The 19,956-nt window shown below is 40.2% G+C and overlaps 1 protein-coding gene across 1 annotated transcript in view; it reads left to right on the forward strand.

Moving 5' to 3' along the window:
• Positions 1-17,198, forward strand: part of LOC131927672 (fatty acid synthase-like) — a 67,217-nt gene extending 50,019 nt beyond the window's left edge. The window contains exons 9-15 of the mRNA XM_059283428.1: positions 10,935-11,081; positions 12,898-12,996; positions 13,856-14,104; positions 15,579-15,730; positions 16,279-16,393; positions 16,857-17,033; positions 17,185-17,198. Coding sequence (XP_059139411.1) covers positions 10,935-11,081; positions 12,898-12,996; positions 13,856-14,104; positions 15,579-15,730; positions 16,279-16,393; positions 16,857-17,033; positions 17,185-17,198 — 953 coding nt within the window. The remainder of the gene's footprint in view (positions 1-10,934; positions 11,082-12,897; positions 12,997-13,855; positions 14,105-15,578; positions 15,731-16,278; positions 16,394-16,856; positions 17,034-17,184) is intronic.
• The last annotated feature ends 2,758 nt before the right edge of the window (positions 17,199-19,956 follow it).

Genomic DNA, 19,956 nt, shown 5'->3' on the forward strand with positions numbered 1-19,956 from the left:
TGACTACATTGTATCGATTGGTGTTCTTTGATCCTGATAAGTCTTAACGTCGGCATGTTAGGAATGGCTTTAGTATCGAACGTGCCGGGCAATCGTTGTTGACACAGTTAAGCCATCTGTGATTGGCTAATCTTGTGTGCTGTAAGGCATACACGTGCTGATATCTGCTTCACCCACATTCCACATGACCTGTACAAAACTGATAAGATTAAAACAAAACAAAACCAGCTATATTTACGTTGAAATAGAACAATGGTCGTTGACTTCTAGAAAAAAAAGGCTGTGCGTGAAGAAGTAATTAGAAAACGAATGACAATTGCAATTACTGTTAACGTTTCGACCTAATGTCTTCGTCAGCACTCAGCAGTGTTTAAAAATAAACCCCATCAACAACAAAACAGGAAAATAAAAAAAGTGATAATCATGAAACCCTAGCCAGATACCCCATGATAAACGCTAAGTTAGTTTAAAGTTGTCTAGATAAACGGTAATTCCTCGAGATCTCGTTCTGGGCTCCGAACCTGGGCCATTCATGTAACGACCTGAATTATTAAAATCTACCACAAGTCTCGTCGGAATGGCGTGGTCGGGTACCAGAGCGCTCGTCGTTAGTCTCGTGTTCGGATCTTAGTCAGGACTTGATTCTGCTCAACTTCCCTGAGTCTACCTAGTTCTTAGGTTAGGGAAAGGTACAGACAGGTAGGAGTATTGTTGACCACACCATTCCCTCATATGCCGATGTCAAGAAACATAGTAACTCTACTTCGTCTGCCCTTTGGGTCGTTAAGTATAAAGTGAACTTTTAACTTTACAAGTCACTTTCCCCATTGCTTATTTATTTATTTTCTATACATTACATTGGAACACATCTATGTACTTAACCAAGCCTATGAACCCAGTATATCTTTAAGTTACTATGTCAGTACCTACAACACGACCTACGAAATCCCATACAAAAAGTAATCTGTGTATACTCAAGAGCGGCAAGCCGACACGATTGAACGGTGCGTGTACACATGCGCGAGACGACAGCACACAGCTCGTGGCGGTTGGCTGTACTTCCCAAGGCTGTTCTGATCTAGACCACGGTGCGCTGTGGGGACTGAGCAACGGTTCTCAATTTTCTGTCACCTGCACATTTGTTAAGGCATTTAAAAAAAAAACTTTAACCCTATCTCTTCATGAACTCACTTACTCGTTTGCAGTAGAATTTTTTCTTTAAAACTTTCTTAGATTTGGAAACCACCCAATCGAAATAAAACGTAGGCGATGCATATTTATAAGTTTTATTAGTTATTTTAAATTTCATATTGTTTCATGACCTCGGCATATGAAGGGGTGGCGTGGTTATCAGCCAGGTACCCATGATGGCTGAGTAGACTCTGGGACGCCCTGCAACTCAAATCCGGAAAAAGATCCGAACTCGACTTTCAGATTAGCAGTTAGAGCGCTTTACCTCCCAACCACACCGGCCCACATGTTATTAATAGCTGAGCTTCTTAGTGAGTACTTGTTAACAAGAGCGGCTCACGTGCCGGGAACCGCTGGTTGAGAGTATTTGATTTCATACCTGGTTTTGTCTTCAAAGCAGATCTCCTTAAGGGTTACGTACCTAGGTCAGGCAGACCTCTGTACGGTAATACCAATTCAAGGACAACTTCGATCAATACTCGTCGCAGGAAAATTACTTTGAGTGAATATTATTTAAAGTGGTGGTGGGTACGTGTGGTTGGTGGGGGGGGGGGGGGGTTGGTGTGATAAATATGGTATAGAAACAAGCCTATATAAATATGATGTAATGGACATACGTATTTAATGGGGTGGGGGGTCAAGATCCTATTTAAACAAAAGTATATTCCAATGACTTATAGGACAATGGTTTAAATTTCGTGAACTTGTGTGTGTGTGTGTAGGCAAGGGTGTGTGTGGGGGGGGGGGGGCAAGATAGTGTGTGGATATTTAAACAGGCTTATAGGACAATGGCCTAAATTTAGTTAACTTGTGTGTTAAGAGGTAAGGGGAGGGGACGGGTCTCACGATCGTGTGAGGGGTGATTGTGGGGAGGGGGGATGGGGCTCATGATCGTGTGTGTGTAGGAGATGCGTGGGGCGGGGCTCACGAACCCATGGTCATGTGAGTGTTGGGATATGATGAGGGTTGGGGGCTCTCGATCGTGTACAAACCTGCCCACCTCTTCCCCATTGTTGCGACCCCTGTAAAAGCTGATGAATTATTCAGTGAACACCCGGCGCTCATATGACGTTTTCCTAGTGTGAGTACTCTTAGAGATCAGGACAAAAAAACTTCCTGGTGATGCCATTAATGTTTAATCCCAGTAGCAATGTACCCAAAAATTTAAAAACAAAACAAACAGCAATGCATCAAATCAGTGGTTCTTAACCTGGGTTCGATCAAACCCCAGGGTTCGGTGAGTCAGTCTCAGGGGTTCGCCGGGGTCAGACACACACTTGACTCTTATTCACGATTGGATTTTGTCAGTGCGGACGATAGACTTATAAAGAAGGTTTCAGTGGATGCTTGTATAAAAATAACGGGGTTATGTTTAAAAAGATTATGAACCACTGCAATAAATTATCCACAAGCTTGCTTTAAACTGGATGCTTCGTTTTACAGTTTTTCCATTTAATCCCGTTAAAGTACAACGATATCGTGTTATAATGTCGAACATTAAAACTAATTATTAAAAAAATGTTTTGTTATTGATTCATTGAAGTCACGAAAGACGTGTCATCAATAAAAATAACCGTTTATTTTTATAAGTACAAATTTAGGTTCATCAATTCCAATTTAATGGGATTTTACATTCGTTATAGTGTAATTTTATTTTTATTTCGTAAAAGTTATTTAGAATTTATGTTAAGGTTCTGTATCATCATCATCATCATCATCATCTTTTCCCGTTCGTGCCCAAGACACTAGGGGCAGATGAAGTAGAGTTCATTTGTTTAATCTGGTACTGTATAACATAACATAAACAGACAATTTTAACATGTGCCTCTCTTAATTTTACAGATATAACCCATCTCAGTGACAAGATAGCCTTAAAAAAAACTTCACAGATGTGTTTTTTGTCTTCTTCAGATTCATTCTTTCTAGACACGATTATCGGAAAAGTGTATCTTTGAATGAATTAATGCAGCTCTTTAAATGAATAAATGTCTGTTGTCAATGATGAATGAATGCGCACTTTTAAGTTTTAAAAAAAATTTGAATTAATGATTCTTTATATTAAAGCAACGTTTTAAATACAGAGTATCCGATTAAACGTTTAGAAATCAACCCAAAAATGTTCATGAAATTTCACACTATAAAATTAACTTTTCCATTTAGTGCTACAAAGAAGGGGAATGTATTATGGTTTAAAAACAACTTGATCCGGTAATGCTTTTATGGAACGGTATGGCCGGGTGGTAGATCACTCTATGGTAGTGTAGTTGGGCGTCTCGATACCAAATGACAGGGCGTCTTAAAGTCAGGTCATGTATGATGGGCATCTGACTGGAACCAATGAAAGTCAAGTTTTGGGAACAGTACTGGCTCACATTCACTTCATGCGCCGAGGTCAAAGTATTAGTACAACTCTACTTCATCTTCAATATGAACAATCGTGTCTAAGTTAAATTATCGATTTTGGGAACATTGCTAAATATGTACGCCCATCGTTGGAGTACAGTCTTCTTCTTCTTTCTTAATTTTAGTGTTGGAAGGGATCCGTGTCAACTGGTTATGCGTCATTGAGTCCATTGACTCCGATTTCAGCCTGCTTTTCTTTTTTGATTTGCTTCCATAACCTTTGTCCAAACAAGAACAAACTACAAGACAGCAGTAGTTTGATTTTGGAATTGTCTCTCCTAGAAGAGTGACTGTCCCCAGCTAACGAGCCTCATCTGCCCGAGAGTTTGAACTCAAGACTTTTGGTTTAGCAACCATGAGCTTTACCGACTCAACCACGCCGAATCCCTGGGTTAAAATACTTTTTGGGGTTCGGGTTTGGTTTAGGGATCTAGGGGTAGGTTAAGGGTTTAATTAGACTCTGGTTTTTGGGTCATCTTAAATTTTTTTTTAAATCACATTGGAGCAAATGCTATTTACATCCGTTCATGCTTTTTCTGTCATTTGCTACCCCCCCCCCCCCCCCTCCAGCCCCATCTGTTTCCTATAATATACCTGCCTTTTCCATTTCACTGCGTCAGGTGTAATTTAGAATCTCCCTGTTTTTATTGATAGGTGTTTCGTGTAACACCACCGAAAAGTACACGATGAGAACTGACAAGTACCTAAACGATGGGCCCCATAATCGGCTATGGTTTATACCCACGAGATCCGACACACAAAGGCTGTATTTGTCTCCCTTGACGGACACATTACTTTCTGGTTTTTTTTTTTAAAGTACAGGGATACGCCAAACTAACGACCGGATATCCGACCCCCGATGACGTCACGCTCCGGGAAACGCTGAGAATGATGGGATTTACTGGGCTCTATATCATGATCGTGTTGTAGTACAATGGTCGTCGCGTCGATCAATTGGGTGATGGTAATTTTTTTTTTTCAGGGGCGGACGCTGGGTTTTTTTTTTTTTTAAAGGGGAGCTACTCTGCTGTGGGGTGTTATTCAATAAGGAACGGGTGTCTGTTAAATATTAATTAAAAAAAAACAATAAAAAAGGGGAAAAAGTAGCGGATTTAATTAACTTATAAATCGTGATGTGTAATTAAATATGAACAAAAAATCTCTTTCAATGGTTTACATTTTGTTTAAAAATCTGTTAACTGAAAAATTAGCGATTTAGTGACTGAAACGGGTTAGTTACTGCAACGGGTTAGTTACTGCAACGGGTTAGTAACTGCAACGGGTTAGTAACTGCAACGGGTTAGTTACTGCAACGGGTTAGTTACTGCAACGGGTTAGTTACTGCAACGGATTAGTAACTGCAACCTGTTAGTTACTAAAACGGGTTAGTTACTAAAACGGGTTAGTTACTAAAACGGGTTAGTTACTAAAACGGGTTAGTTACTAAAACGGGTTAGTTACTAAAACGGGTTAGTTACTAAAACGGGTTAGTTACAGAAACGGGTTAGTTACAGAAACGGGTTTGTTACAGAAACGGGTTTGGTACTGCACGTAGACAACACGTATTCTAAGCTATTTTTTATTTATTTTTATGCAAGGGTAAACTGCATCACTGACAGAAAAAAAAACAACAAATGTGACTTCGTTTAAAAGACAAAAGTAATTTTTTTTAGTCGGGGATCACGCGGCGTCCTTGACCTTTAGTTCGGGCGCCCGATGGTCGCACGTGCATACATTAGGCGACCGTCAAGACGAGACTAGGGGTCGGCCATCTCTTTACATCATCAATCTTTCCCCAACGTAACCGGGTTTTTTCTTCCCCCCGGCCATGTCGCACCTGACACAAGATGGCGCATGTTGCCAAAACGCCATTGACCTCCGTACACTTTTGTCCCAACCTCTCGCCAAACAATCCCACCTGGATGTGGGGCTGTGGGAGGGAGCGGCTGGAGTTCAATACCCGCGTTCTGATCTAGACTAGAGTCTCACGTCCTAAAACGTCTCCGTAAAGTTAGAGTTGAGGTTCTCAACCTTTTTGGAGGTACCGAACCCCCACCTGTTTCATATGCGCATTCACCGAACCCCTTTATCTTCGCACTGACAAAATCTGATCGTGAACCATACGACTCGATTGTGTTTCGTGACATGCGTCGAACCACGGACTCAAAGAACCCCCGGGGTTTTAAGTACACAGGTTGAGAACCACCAAGTTAAAGTAATTTCTACTGTATGAGCTAGAATTGTGTCTAAAAGTCCTAGAGTTTTTAAGTTGTGATCATTGATTGATAGTTGTACTGTCAAGTGTCAGTAGCTTATGTAATATAATCCAGAATTGAGCCTGAAGCTCTGAGACTCTTTTGTTAAATGATGGTCACTTGATACGATACTGATATATAGTGTCGGAACTGATAAAAGGCCCCCTCGCAAAAATATTTCGCCCCCCCACCCCCAATTAAATATATAGGAGTCCGGAATACACGATCCCTTTCTACCATCTTCACCATGTAAATTGAAAAACTCAACTTCATCTTCCCAAAAATTTTGTCCAATTTTAAGCACGGAATCTTTTAAATCTTTGCTCTATATATAGTTTTAACAAGGCAGTTGCAATGAAAATGTATTTTTTTTAAAGCGACACTTTTAAAAAACATATTTAAATGAGCTGGGGAGGGTGAGGAGATATTTATGTTAAAAACGTTTTATCTTCATGAGAATCTTCGCAGGTTGGCTTGCTGCAAGGTCTGGTGTATGTAAAAGTTTGCCGGTTTTAATGGGTTTTGTTTTAAAAATATACGTACATGGGGACGAACATGGAATGTCTTGGATGGTTTTGTTTCATTTTTTATGAAGATAAATGGGTGTGAAATTAACCTGGTTTTTATGCGTTTGTGTTTGAATCATGTTTAGACCACGCCCATTTGACCTCCTAACTCAGATGTTGTACACGAGGTGTCCTTGTGCTGGAGAGATGCAAGGTTTTTTGTGTTAGCTAGGGGGTGCACGGTGAAAAGTAAGGGGGGGGGGGGGCTGAATAGCTTGAATGGGATAATGTTAAAGGGAGGGTAAACTAGAGTTGGGAAGATGTAATGGAGGATGTGAGGGAAGATGTAATGGAGGATGTGAGGGAAGATGTGAGGGAGGATGTGAGGGAAGTTGTGATGGAGAATGTGAGGGAAGATGTGAGGGAAGATGTGAGGGAAGATGTGAGGGAGAATGTGAGGGAAGATGTGAGGGAGAATGTGAGGGAGAATGTGAGGGAAGATTTGAGGGAAGATGTGAGGGAAGATGTGAGGGAAGATGTGAGGGAAGATGTGAGGGAAGATGTGAGGGAAGATGTGAGGGAAGATGTGAGGGGAAGATGTGAGGGACGATGAGAGGGACGATGAGAGGGACGATGAGAGGGACGATGAGAGGAAGATGTGAGGGAAGATGTGAGGGAAGATGTGAGGGAAGATGTGAGGGAAGATGTGAGGGAAGATGTGAGGGAAGATGTGAGGGAAGATGTGAGGGGACGATGTGAGGGAAGATGTGAGGGAAGATGTGAGGGAAGATGTGAGGGAAGATGTGAGGGAAGATGTGGATGGAGAATGTGAGGGAAGATGTGAGGGAAGATGTGAGGGAAGATGTGAGGGAAGATGTGAGGGAAGATGTGAGGGAAGATGTGAGGAAGATGTGAGGGGAGAATGTGAGGGAGAATGTGAGGGAAGATGTGAGGAAGATGTGAGGGAAGATGTGAGGGAAGATGTGAGGGAAGATGTGAGGGAAGATGTGAGGGAAGATGTGAGGGACGATGGGATGGAAGATGTGAGGGAGGATGTGAGGGAGGATGTGAGGGAGGATTTGAGGGAGGATGTGAGGGAGGATGTGAGGGAGGATGTGAGGGAGGATGTGAGGGAGGATGTGAGGGAGGATGTGAGGGAGTGTGTTAGGGAGGATGTGAGGGAGGATGTGAGGGAGTGTGTTAGGGAAGATGTGAGGGGAAGATGTGAGGGAGGATGTGAGGGAAGATGTGAGGGAGGATGTGAGGGAGGATATAAAGGGTTGGTCTAGTTAGATCGGTGGGGGATGTGAGGGGTTTGGTCAGCTAGATAAAGTGGGGAGCGTTAGGTGCATTTAATGCATTTGCTTTGTAATTGCATTTCTACTCCCTCTTCCCCCCCCCCCCCCCCCCCCGATGCTTATTTTACTCTCCTCCATCCATCTCACGTCAAGGCTACACTCATGACTGTACGGCTCATTATTTATTCAGATACATTCAAAACATCTTGACGTGGTATTATAAAAATACGTAGATCATATTTCTAAAATGTGAAACAGGACTGAAGATCACGTAACCAACTCACAAGTTAATGGGAATCTTGGCAAAAACTTACATAGCAACACTCCCTTCTGTACATTTATGTGCTTAGCCTATGTGTTGAATACTTTACAAAAAACAAAAAGAAAAAACAAATCCAAACAACGAATACCGTATTATACTATTTATTGGCGTGTTTAATAAACTAGATCAAAGTCACACCCACCCACTGATACTGAGGGGACTTAGCACCATCATTTGATTGTATCACTAGTGTCGGGCTTAAAGTGCTTCCCTTAGGTCGCCGCTGGCGGCTATATTTAGCTCCGAGATTATCAGCTGTTTCGAGTATTTTTTCTAGGTCGATATGACACGATAAAAGTGCGGTGGCAGCGCGGGGGCGGGGGGATGAGGGGAGGGGGGGTGCTGGAGAGACGTCTGGTTTAATTTTTAATATGTTCGGTGTGTGAGGATGGGGGGGGGGGGCGTTTTAATTTTCGTGGGGGTGTTAGGGTGTAGAAGTTTTGATTTTCGTCGGGGGTGTGAGGGTGGGGTGTTTTAATTTGTGTGGGTGTTTGAAGGTGGTAGTTGTGTGGAGGGCTAAGTTTTCATAATTGAGGGTGGGGAGAAGTCTAATATTTTCATGGATGCGAGGTGGGGCGGAATTCGGGCCAGTTACACATTTGTGATGTGTGTGCGAGTGTCTGTAATGTGTATAAGGTATGATTCAATGGCCGAATCATAGTGGGTTTGTGTCGTTTGTTTTTATGCTTTGCAATGTATGTGCCTTACGTTATATGTGACACGTTATATGTGACTTACGTTATCTGTGACTTACGTTATCTGTGACTTACGTTATCTGTGACTTACGTTATCTGTGACTTACGTTATCTGTGACTTACGTTATCTGTGACTTACGTTATCTGTGACTTACGTTACATGTGACTTACGTTATCTGTGACTTACGTTATCTGTGACTTACGTTACATGTGACTTACGTTATCTGTGACTTACGTTATATGTGACTTACGTTATGTGTGACTTACGTTATGTGTGACTTACGTTACATGTGACTTACGTTATATGTGACTTACGTTATATGTGACGTACGTTATCTGTGACTTACGTTATCTGTGACGTACGTTATCTGTGACTTACGTTATCTGTGACTTACGTTATCTGTGATTTACGTTATCTGTGACTTACGTTATCTGTGACTTACGTTATCTGTGACGTACGTTATCTGTGACTTACGTTATCTGTGACTTACGTTATCTGTGACTTACGTTACATGTGACTTACGTTACATGTGACTTACGTTACATGTGACTTACTTTACATGTGCATTACTTTACATGTGACTTACTTTATATGTGACTTACTTTATATGTGACTTACTTTATATGTGACTTACTTTATATGTGACTTACTTTATATGTGACTTACTTTATATGTGACTTACTTTATATGTAACTTACGTATTATGTGACTTACGTTGATGCTTTTGAAGAGAGAATAAGCCTGCAAGTTTACCAATTTGATTCGGTTTTATTTGTCAGTCTGACCCATGGTTCTATCTGATGGTATTGCATTGAGCTTCTACCTGATTCGTGGGTCTAAGCCAGGGTAACGATACCAGCGAACATGTAACCTGCCTGGGCATAAACACCGCTGACTCGATTAACTACATCCCAAAATAACGTCGCCGCTTTTGGAATAACACAGGTCTATTAGATGTAGTAGTACAGAGTTGTGAGATAAAAAATATTCTGTGCTAGTAGGTCTGCAAGAAGTAAGGACACAAAATGCTCATAGTGTCAGGGTACCAACTGGGAGGATTTGTTTCTCACAGGAGGCAGAGACACATTTTTTTCTGATTGGGGGAGGGGGTGTTAAACTTTCGTCCAAGGGGATGCTTCGAGAAATGATGCGTGAAACAAACACTACCCAGGGAGGGGCGGAAGGGAAAGAACCAAAGGGAAAGTATTCCCAAAATTGAACATTCTATATACATTTAAAAAATATAATATAGAACTCATAACCGCCTAACTCATACTGTAAAAGCTTTTAAACATATACGGCCGAGCTTTATTTGAAAGGTTTGGGGAGGGGATGGCTGGGGGGTACGTGCAAAGTACTCATTTCGATTTTTCGTATGACGTCAAACAACATAAAAGTGCACGGCACGCCATCATTTATGCTCACAATCAACATAAAAGTAGTACTCATGCAGCTGTTATAGCAGCCTGGTTGAAATTTGTGGAGACTGAGACAAACTATATTTTGGCGCGTTACCCTGATAAAAAGACATTGGTGTTTGGAAAGGGGGGGGGGGGGGGGTCATACATGACATCAGGCAAATTTTAAACGTCCACCCAGCAAAAATGCAAGACCCCCCACTGTCACAAGTCGCCAGAAAGTGGAATCTCTCCCAATCTCCGACAATTATTCCCCCCTCCCTCCTCTACAACAATAATCTCTTTGTTTTTTTTCCCGTCTGCAAACTCTTTTTAAAATAAAAAAAAACTCATTTCAGTGCCTACGTAAACTTCTTTGAAGTAAAAAATATAGTAATTCTCAAATTACCCCCCCCCCCCCCCCCCCCAATCCTCAATGCATTTAAATCCCCCCCCCCCCCCCCCACTTCATTTTCTCTCAAGGCCGGGTCAATCCACATAAGCCTATGTATAAATGTCCACAAGATTCTACCAGTGCATTGTGGGCACGATGATGGAAGAAAAATTTTCCAATAACCTCGGTCTCTTTTTAAAATCTACTTAATTTTTTTTCCCCCCAAAGAAGGGAATTCACGTTTTCAAGGACATCGCCAGAACTGAAGTCCAAAATTAAGTTCATGGTTTAGCTTGCAAAACATCTCCCCCGCCCACCTCCATGTGATTTAAAAACCACCGAAAGAGTCTGAGTCTTTTTTTTTCTTATTCTCATTTATTTAAAAAAAAAAAAAAAAAAAAAACAAGCTGTTAAAAAAACGTCGAGCCTTCGTTAAAAATTTTTTAACCATTTATTTTTCTTCAACTTTCAGGTTTGGCTGGAATCTTAAAATGTTTGGCCAGTTACAGGACCAACACCATCTTCAGCAATGTCAACTATAGAATCCCCAACAGCGCCATCCCTGCTCTCCACACAGGCGACATCATCGTCCCTGTGACCAGCGTCCCGTTGCCCCAAGGTAAAGTGTGTACTGGTATCCTGTCTAGTCGGTGCTCTCGTACTCGAGTTCACTCGTAGGTCCAACCTGACCTGAGAAATATTACAGCGTCTGGTGCTTTAGACAGACTTTTGTACGTGCAAAACGTTGTAGCTCAGATGGTTGCAGTAACCGCTGATGCAGTGGCGTAATAATCACGTGACCCAGGTGGACAAGGACCGCGGGCCATTGGGATGTCTAGCCAAATAAATCAAAGCTTTGAAACAACTGATGCTGTTTGAAATTTTTTTTTAATTTAGCATTGGAAAGTGATGTTTGATCTAGCCCATACTGTGTATCGAAATAAACTAATGTTGGTGCTTCGAATTTAAGTATTCAAAGCTGAAACGTTTATGTAGAATGTCAACGTCATTTAAACAGAACTAGGTAAGGTAAATGTTTAGAAATTATTATTTTTTTTATTTTAAAAATACGAAGCTTAACGATGTGTTTAGTTTTCTTAAAAGCATTTTCGACACGGGGGGGGGGGGGGGGGGGAATATCAATTTAGTCTCTGTAAACTTGCGTCATAGCAAATATCCTAAAATATATTTACGATTTTAAGAAACAAAAAAACTCTTTGTAGAATAAATAGCAAACACATTTTATATAACATAATTAAAGTTTATTGTTTATTAAAATAACACTGGAAAAAGAGTAATTAAATATTATGCGGAACTGTATTAAAGTGTACCACTTGTTATTTCACTTGCTGCAGCCCCCACAACCAGCGTATTTTTCGGGGGAGGGGATAAGGGGCAAGGCCCCCCCCCCCCCCCTCCAAGTCTTTTAATGTCCACAGGCCACCATCCCTACTCTCCGCGAATCTGTTTAGCCTTTTGGCAGATGGCCAATCTGAGTTAAACGTTTGTCAAACTTACAGACATGTAATAGTAGCAATGACACATGCTTACACTTGCATATGTAGGCGTATACGCTTACATCATTTGCCGATGTAGGCGTAAGAATGGCGTATGGTTAAACTTACAGACACGTAATTTTAGCAAACACACACGCTTACACTTATTTAAGCTTCTACAAAGTGATATTCATCATAATTAAAAACTAATTACAGATCGTTTCAAATATTTCATAAATAAAAACAATTTCACACAAAAATGTTTACTTATAACTAGCCTAAAATTTAAAAAAGAAAACGTTTATATAATACTGTTTAAGGGAGGAGGGGGGGGGGGGTCCGTAATTGTGTGTCGGTGTGTGATGAGGGGGAGGGGGGAGGGTTCAGATGATGTGACGTCACACTTTTGCATTATAAAAAAACAATGTTAAAAAACTTGTTTTTATTTCGCGTTTTTAGAAAACTGTTTTAATAAATTGTAATAGGAATATGTTGACAAGATTGTGGAAAAATATTGATGTTTTAAGAAAAATTCAACTGCAAATTTGAGGGGGGGGGGTGGTTGTAGGCTGAGGTGTGGTGATGGGAGGGGGTGTAGGAGGTAAAAATCGTTCCAAAAAAGTGACGTAATTTATGGATGACCCCTCCCCCTAGCTACTTGAACACTATTTAAATTAAGTACATGTTCTTTATTTGGATATGATTTAATATGGAAAATATGTTTACATGCTGTTTATATTTACATATCGCAACTTGATCTTTCTGTATAAAAGAATTACTGAAACATGATTTCACGCTGTTTAAATGTACTAATCTCAACTTAATTATTCTATGTAACAGAATAACTATGTATGCCTTCTATTTAATAAGCAAGGTGAATTGCAATCGCTTGTTAAATAACCCAACTAGTTGTACATTCGATTGTTGCAATCATTTCAGATGGTGCCAATCTAATGTGTGTCAGCTGTTTTGGGTTCGGAGGTCTGGGAGGTCACATCGTTCTGAAACCTGCTGGACATGTTATCAGTGGTGACCTGGGTAAGTAAAGCTAGCTGCCCCAGGGTCAGTGCATGGTTGGTGTTAGTAAACATGCATGGCCCATGGTCAGTGCATGGGGTTGGTGTGTGCAGGGTTGTTGTGTGTAAAGCTGCCTGGCTCATGGTCAGTGCATTGGGGGTCATGTCCTTGGTTGGTGTTGTGTAGGTTTGTTGTGTCTACATCTCATGGAGGTAAATATGAGACTTGAAACCTACTTGACTTAATCACTATATTATAATGCATGGCTGATAGTGCTCTCAAAAGGTGAGGTTTACAGTAGTTTTAAAATAATGATCTTTTTAAAAATTAACCATTAGTATAAAATCTCATCTTTTTTAGAACCCCCTTCCTTGCTTACGACCTGGTACATAGTTCACCTGTTTGTTGCTTCCACACTTGCATAGTACCTGTTACATATTTCACCTGTTTCAGTATCTCCTCCCGTGTTAATTACCTAATACAATATCACCTGTTTGTCTCCAAACACATGCTTATCATTTAATAGATATTTCACCTGTCCTTCACCATGCTTACTAATTAATACATGTTTTAGTACCCTCCCATGCTAATTACCTGATATATATTTCCCCTATTTGTCCTCCATCCCATGCATAATACCTGGTACATATTTCACCTGTTTCAGTACACTCCCATGTTAATTACCTGATACAGTTTCCTCTGTTTCAGTACCTCCCTCGCATATTACCTGATATAATTTCACCTGTTTTAGTACTTCCCATGTTAATTACCTGTTACAATTTCACCTGTTTCAGTACCTCCCTCGAATATTACCTGATATAATTTCACCTGTTTTAGTACTTCCCATGTTAATTACCTGTTACAATTTCACCTGTTTCAGTACCTCCCCCCATGCTGATCCCACTGAACCTACCCCTTGACGTGGACATACAGACAGTGGAAGACTCCATCAGAAAGGAAATCACCAACCCAGCCTTCTACCAGTACCTCCTGCACTCTGAGATGTGCTCTGGTTATGTCAACTATCAGCGTACCTATGTTATTGTACAACCTGAATCTGGTAGGTTTGAGATGTGCTCTGGTTATGTCAACTATCAGCGTACCTATGTTATTGTACAACCTGAATCTGGTAGGTTTGAGATGTGCTCTGGTTATGACAACTATCAACGTACATTTATCCTGAATCTGGTAGGTTTCTATACAAGAAATTCTGACCTACAATCTAGTACATTAAACATGTAAAGATTCCTCTTTAGACAAAGCGATCCATTGGACAGATTTAGTAGAGTTCATGTTTTGTGACCTCAGCATATAAAGGGAAGGTGTGGTCAGCAATTTGCCCAGCTGCTTTTGCTTTCCCTAACATGTGTTAAGTACCCTTAGAAGCTGTGTGGACTCAGGGGCGTTCTACTGGCAGACCGGATTCGAACTCGAGACTTTCAGGTTAGCAGCCTAGCTGTCTATTGCTTAGGCCATGCCATCCCATACACTTATCTGTAGGGTTTGATAAAAAGTTTTATAAAATGTGCCCAAATCTTATGTTTAAATTGTTTATCTGTGGTATGTTCTGTGGCATTAAGTGACATACAGTATCTTTAATGCTCTAGACATCTGACTAGGCTTTGTATGTAAAGAAAAGATCTCCTTCAGACCAGAATATAGCAGTTGAGATAGAGTTCATCTGTTTTTTTAGCCCCATCTTACAAAGAAATCATGATCAGTGCCATACTCTGCCACCTTTACTTAGTCAGATAGTCCTCATCATCAAAACTTGGTTCACAGATGTCCTTTGGACTGGAACCCAGGAACCAAACTCATACTATTTAGGTTGCACTTATGTGCACTAACACTATACCACACCATCATAAACAGTTTTATATTGTCATCTCCGCCCCTACATCCTTAGATGGTGTGTAATGTTACTTGTATTTTTCAGCAACTTTATTCTATTGCTACTTGCATGGCATTCATCTGTTTTCAGCAACTTTATCCTATCCTAATTACATGGCATTCATCTCTATATTTTTCAGCAACTTTATCCTATCCTACTTGCACGACATTCATCTCTATATTTTTCAGCTACTTAATCCTAATTGCACGACATTCATCTCTATATGTTTCAGCAACTTTATCCTAACCTACTTGCATGACATTCATCTCTATATTTTTCAGCTACTTAATCCTAATTGCACGACATTCATCTCTATATGTTTCAGCAGCTTTATCCTATCCTAATTGCACGACATTCATCTCTATATTTTTCAGCAACTTTATCCTATCCTAATTGCACGACATTCATCTCTATATGTTTCAGCAACTTTATCCTATCCTAATTGCACGACATTCATCTCTATATTTTTCAGCAACTTTATCCTATCCTAATTGCACGACATTCATCTCTATATGTTTCAGCAACTTTATCCTATCCTAATTGCACGACATTCATCTCTATATGTTTCAGCAACTTTATCCTATCCTAATTGCACGACATTCATCTCTATATTTTTCAGCAACTTTATCCTATCCTAATTGCATGACATTCATCTCTATATTTTCCAGCAACTTTATCCTACTTGCATGACATTGATCTCTATATTTTCCAGCAACTTTAACCTATCCTACCTGCGTGGCCTCTGCTATGCCGAAGAAGAAAATCCATCTAGTGCTGACAGATTTCCTTAGCCAAGCTTGGACCCCCAGGAAGAGTATTTTAAATTTACAGCCAGTCGCCACTTCACTGGCCCTCTCACAGCAGGTAAAAACTCACAGATTCACAACTTTGTTTACAAACATAGAGTTTAATCATTTACTTTAGTAGTTTACACAAGTAGTAGTTATTGTCCTGCTTTCAACATTTTATTTTAAGGCCTGTTTAACCCATAACTAATTTTTATATTTATGAATAGACAATACAGTTTAATGTTTCTGAACTATGTAGTTCTAATGGTTAATTTTATAATAACTAAAGGACACGTCTTTAGAATAAATTTATAGTAAAGAAGAAAAACAATATTGCTTTCTATAGAAAAACAGATTTTCAACATTTTCATTTAAGGATAGTTTTAAGCCCAGACTAGTCATTTCAACATTGCAGTTTCTTAAACATTTGTATAGTGTTACAGTAATATCAAAGGTAGACACAGGTACAAAATCTGTAATATTTTCGTTTTTAAGTTTCAAAACTGCTTAACCTCTAATTGTGACTTTTATTATAACTTGAGGTTAGATCTTTAGAAATCTGGTTTTTATTTTTTCCGTTAACCAAAATATTGTCACGGGTAAAAAGAAATACAATTTGTGCAGGTTTACCAAGCAATTGATCACGAGCACGGAGATCTGATTGGTTCCCTGAAGTCTGATGCAGCACCTCTTGTCCAGGAGCCAGTAGGATTTGTTTTGAGAGTGGCTTGCCAGATAGGTAACTTTAACACATTAAATTGTTGGTACATTTTTTAACAAGTATTCAAGGCTCATGAATACACCAGTATGGGATGCCACCCTGGGGGCACAAGCCAGGATTGTGGGTGGAAAGATTGATGGATTGAGGGGGGTTTGGATGTTGGGCAGTGAGTCAGGCTTCAGACATTGAACTTGTCATGATTTGTCGCATTACAACTGTAGTTCTATGCTTTATTATCTGCCCAATACAGTTCCTTAGTTTGAATTGTCCAACAGAAATATTTTAATGTACACTGATAATTTTTGTTGTCATATAAAAGATATTTTAGTATTATTGCAAATGTTTATATTATAAAGTTAAAAAATGCTCTATACTGTATTTATTACTTCAATGCTCAGTTTAAACCTCCACACCCCACAACCCACCTTGATCACCTGACAATTGTTCTACCTTCACCCCTCCCCACTGTTAATGTCCCCAGGTGTGATTGACCTCCTGTCTGAGCTGGGTGTCCTGGAGCAGGTTGATGCCATAGAAGGTCCAGGTGTTGGGGCTCTGGCTGCAGCTTATGCTGACCAGTGCCTGACCCGTGGGCAGTGTATCAGGTTGGCTGATGTCATGGAGAGGGTATTGCTTGAGGAGAATCACAGCCACAAGGGTAGGTGACATTTGGGGTTAGGTTAGGTGTCATTTGGTGGTTAGGCTAGGGTAACTGTCATTTAGTGGTTAGCCAAAGGTAACTCTTATATCAGAAATACGACTCTGTCCTTTAATATAATAGTTCCCTTTTCAGACCTATTCATCTATAGGGCAAGTGAACTAGAGTTCACGTTTTTCAACCTTGGCAGATGAAGGCATGGTTTGGTCAGCACTATGTCTAGCTGCCTTTACTTTACCTAACGTGAGTTAGGTACCCATTAGAGCTAGGTCGACTCAGGGATGACCAGCAATCTTCTTTCTTATAATATTAATAAATTGATGCATGCTTTTTTATTTTTTTGAGAAACTGCATACAGTTTAAGAATAAATATCTCTGATATCCCTCTTGTGTAGACTTTATATGTACACACTACAAAAGGGTGTAATGTACTGTTCAATGCATGTCTCTTATCCCACTTGTGTACAACTCATGTGCCCACACAACAAAAGGGTGTAATGTACTGTTAAAATACATGTCTCTTATCCCATTTGTGTAGACCTCATGTGTACACATTACATGTGTAATGTACTGTTGAAATACACCCTCCTGTTACAGATAGAACCTTGGTGCAAGTTGCCCTGGGTGTAGACCAGGCCTACAGGCTGGGACCCTGGGTCAGGATGTATAAATGGGACCACAAGGGTCAGGTGAAAATACTTGGCATTCAGCACAATAAGAGGGGGCAAGTTCTGCAGGAGCTTGAGTCTCAAGGTTAGAGTTTGAGAACCACCACAAGGTTCTCAGTGGTGTGCTTTATTCAGTGTTAGGGATGTTTTATATATCCTTAGTGATGTGTTTTATATAGGTTTAGTGATGTGTTTTATATAGGCTTAGTGATGTGTTTTATATAGGTTTAGTGATGTGTTTTATATAGGCTTAGTGATGTGTTTTATATAGGTTTAGTGATGTGTTTTATATAGGCTTAGTGATGTGTTTTATATAGGTTTAGTGATGTGTTTTATATAGGCTTAGTGATGTGTTTTATATAGGCTTAGTGATGTGTTTTATAGACACTTAGGGATGTGTTTTATATAGGCTTAGGGATGTGTTTTATATAGGCTTAGGTATGTGTTTTATATAGACTTAGGGATGTGTTTTATATAGGCTTAGGGATGTGTTTTATATAGACTTAGGGATGTGTTTTATATAGGCTTAGTGATGTTGCACTCAGTGATGTTTTATATAAGCTTAGGGATATGTTTTATATAGGCATAGGGATGTTTTATATAGGCTTAGAAATGTGTTTTATATCGCTTTAGTGATGTGTTTTATACAGCTTTAGTGATCTGTTTTATATAGGTTTGTAATTCTATGGTATCTATTTGTACATTTTTTCTGAAAGTTTTTTTTTGTTTAGTTTCTGTATTGATATGTCTTTTCTAGCACTGTTGCTATTACATCATTTGTCTCTGACTTAAAAAATGTATTATCTACCACCTTAGTGTGTAATGATCAATTCTCCAGGTGTGGTGTTTGATGAGCAGGCCTTCCATGTACCTATGTACTCCTCACACCTGGCCAACTTAAGACCAAAGTTGTCTAAGATGTTCAGTAGAATCATACCCAGTCCATTGCTATGGTGAGCATTTGTTTTATGGTATTAACTATTTTTTGAAAATGTGTATAAGGGGTTGGAGATGAGAGACTTATCTGTAAATTTATTTTAAAACTTAAATTTTTTTATGGGTGCATTAGTGCATTGAAAAAAGCTGTCCAATGTTTAAAGTCATCCGCAGCTCTTGTGAAATAGTATTTATTTTCTGGGGTTGGTTAGTACTGGTTAGTATGTGGTGAATGTGTGTATAGTGTTTGTACATACAGTGCCTCAATGTTAGGCTTATGTGAGGGTTGAGCTAGAGTTGACGTCATCCACTACCATGTAAAGCCTTCCACCACTGCAATAATCAGCAGTTACACGTCACAACAGTACATGCTGTAATCAATCAACATGATGACCATTTTTTTCTTCAAGTTTTTATTTAACTACTGGCCTTCTCTATTATGGATAGAATTATCCTTGGTATACCCTTCCCATTTCGAACCTAACACACTCAATATCTAGTCCTAACTCTCTAGCTTGATTACCACAGCAACCAGTTTTTTTACACAAAATGTCACTTCTTTGGTTGCTTCTTTCATCAGCCCATGCATTCATTATCTCTTTTGCACCAACATTCATGCTCACCAAAATACCCTGTTAAAACACACAACATAACACTCAGTGTTGATTTTATTTACAAACAAATGTTTGTATTCTGTTTGATCAGGACAGAGCATGTAGAGATCCCAAAGCATAAACTAGAAGGTTCCGTCAAGCTGTGTGACTCTGATTTCTTTGTGGACCTACTGACCACCCCGTACAACGATTATGATGAATGTCCCATCCCTGAGGCTTTGCTGTCTTTGAATTCTGATGACAGCACACATGTATCCAGGCAGCTCAACTTCAGGACAATGTCCTGCACAGGCGGGAGGACAATGTCCTGCACTGGTGGGAGGACAATGTCCTACACAGGTGGAGAGGACCCAGACTCTGAAGCCACCAGCTATGAAGGCAGCTCTGATACTGTCATGGACTGCTCCACCCGGGTCAGTTGCGGGTCCCTACCCAGCGGGTCACCCAACAGAGAGGTCAAGACCCTGTTGGATACAAGCTCACCTGAACTCATCCTGGTCGGGGTTAATGAGGGCTGCCTCACCATCACCACTCCAGGCAACGCACCAGCAGCTTTGGATAACAACAAAGCTATCACTGTCAGCTTCTTCCACGAGGATGAGGACAAGATGCTCTACAGAGGAAGTGAAGTCCTGAGACCAGAAGTGTTGTGCCCAGCTAGTGATGTGGGAATCTTGCATGCTGTTGGACAGTTGCATCAGGCTG

Source organism: Physella acuta, unplaced genomic scaffold (assembly GCF_028476545.2).
Source record: "Physella acuta isolate Inbredline_101_S28 unplaced genomic scaffold, ASM2847654v3 ptg001428l, whole genome shotgun sequence".
Taxonomy (NCBI): Eukaryota; Metazoa; Mollusca; class Gastropoda; family Physidae; genus Physella; species Physella acuta.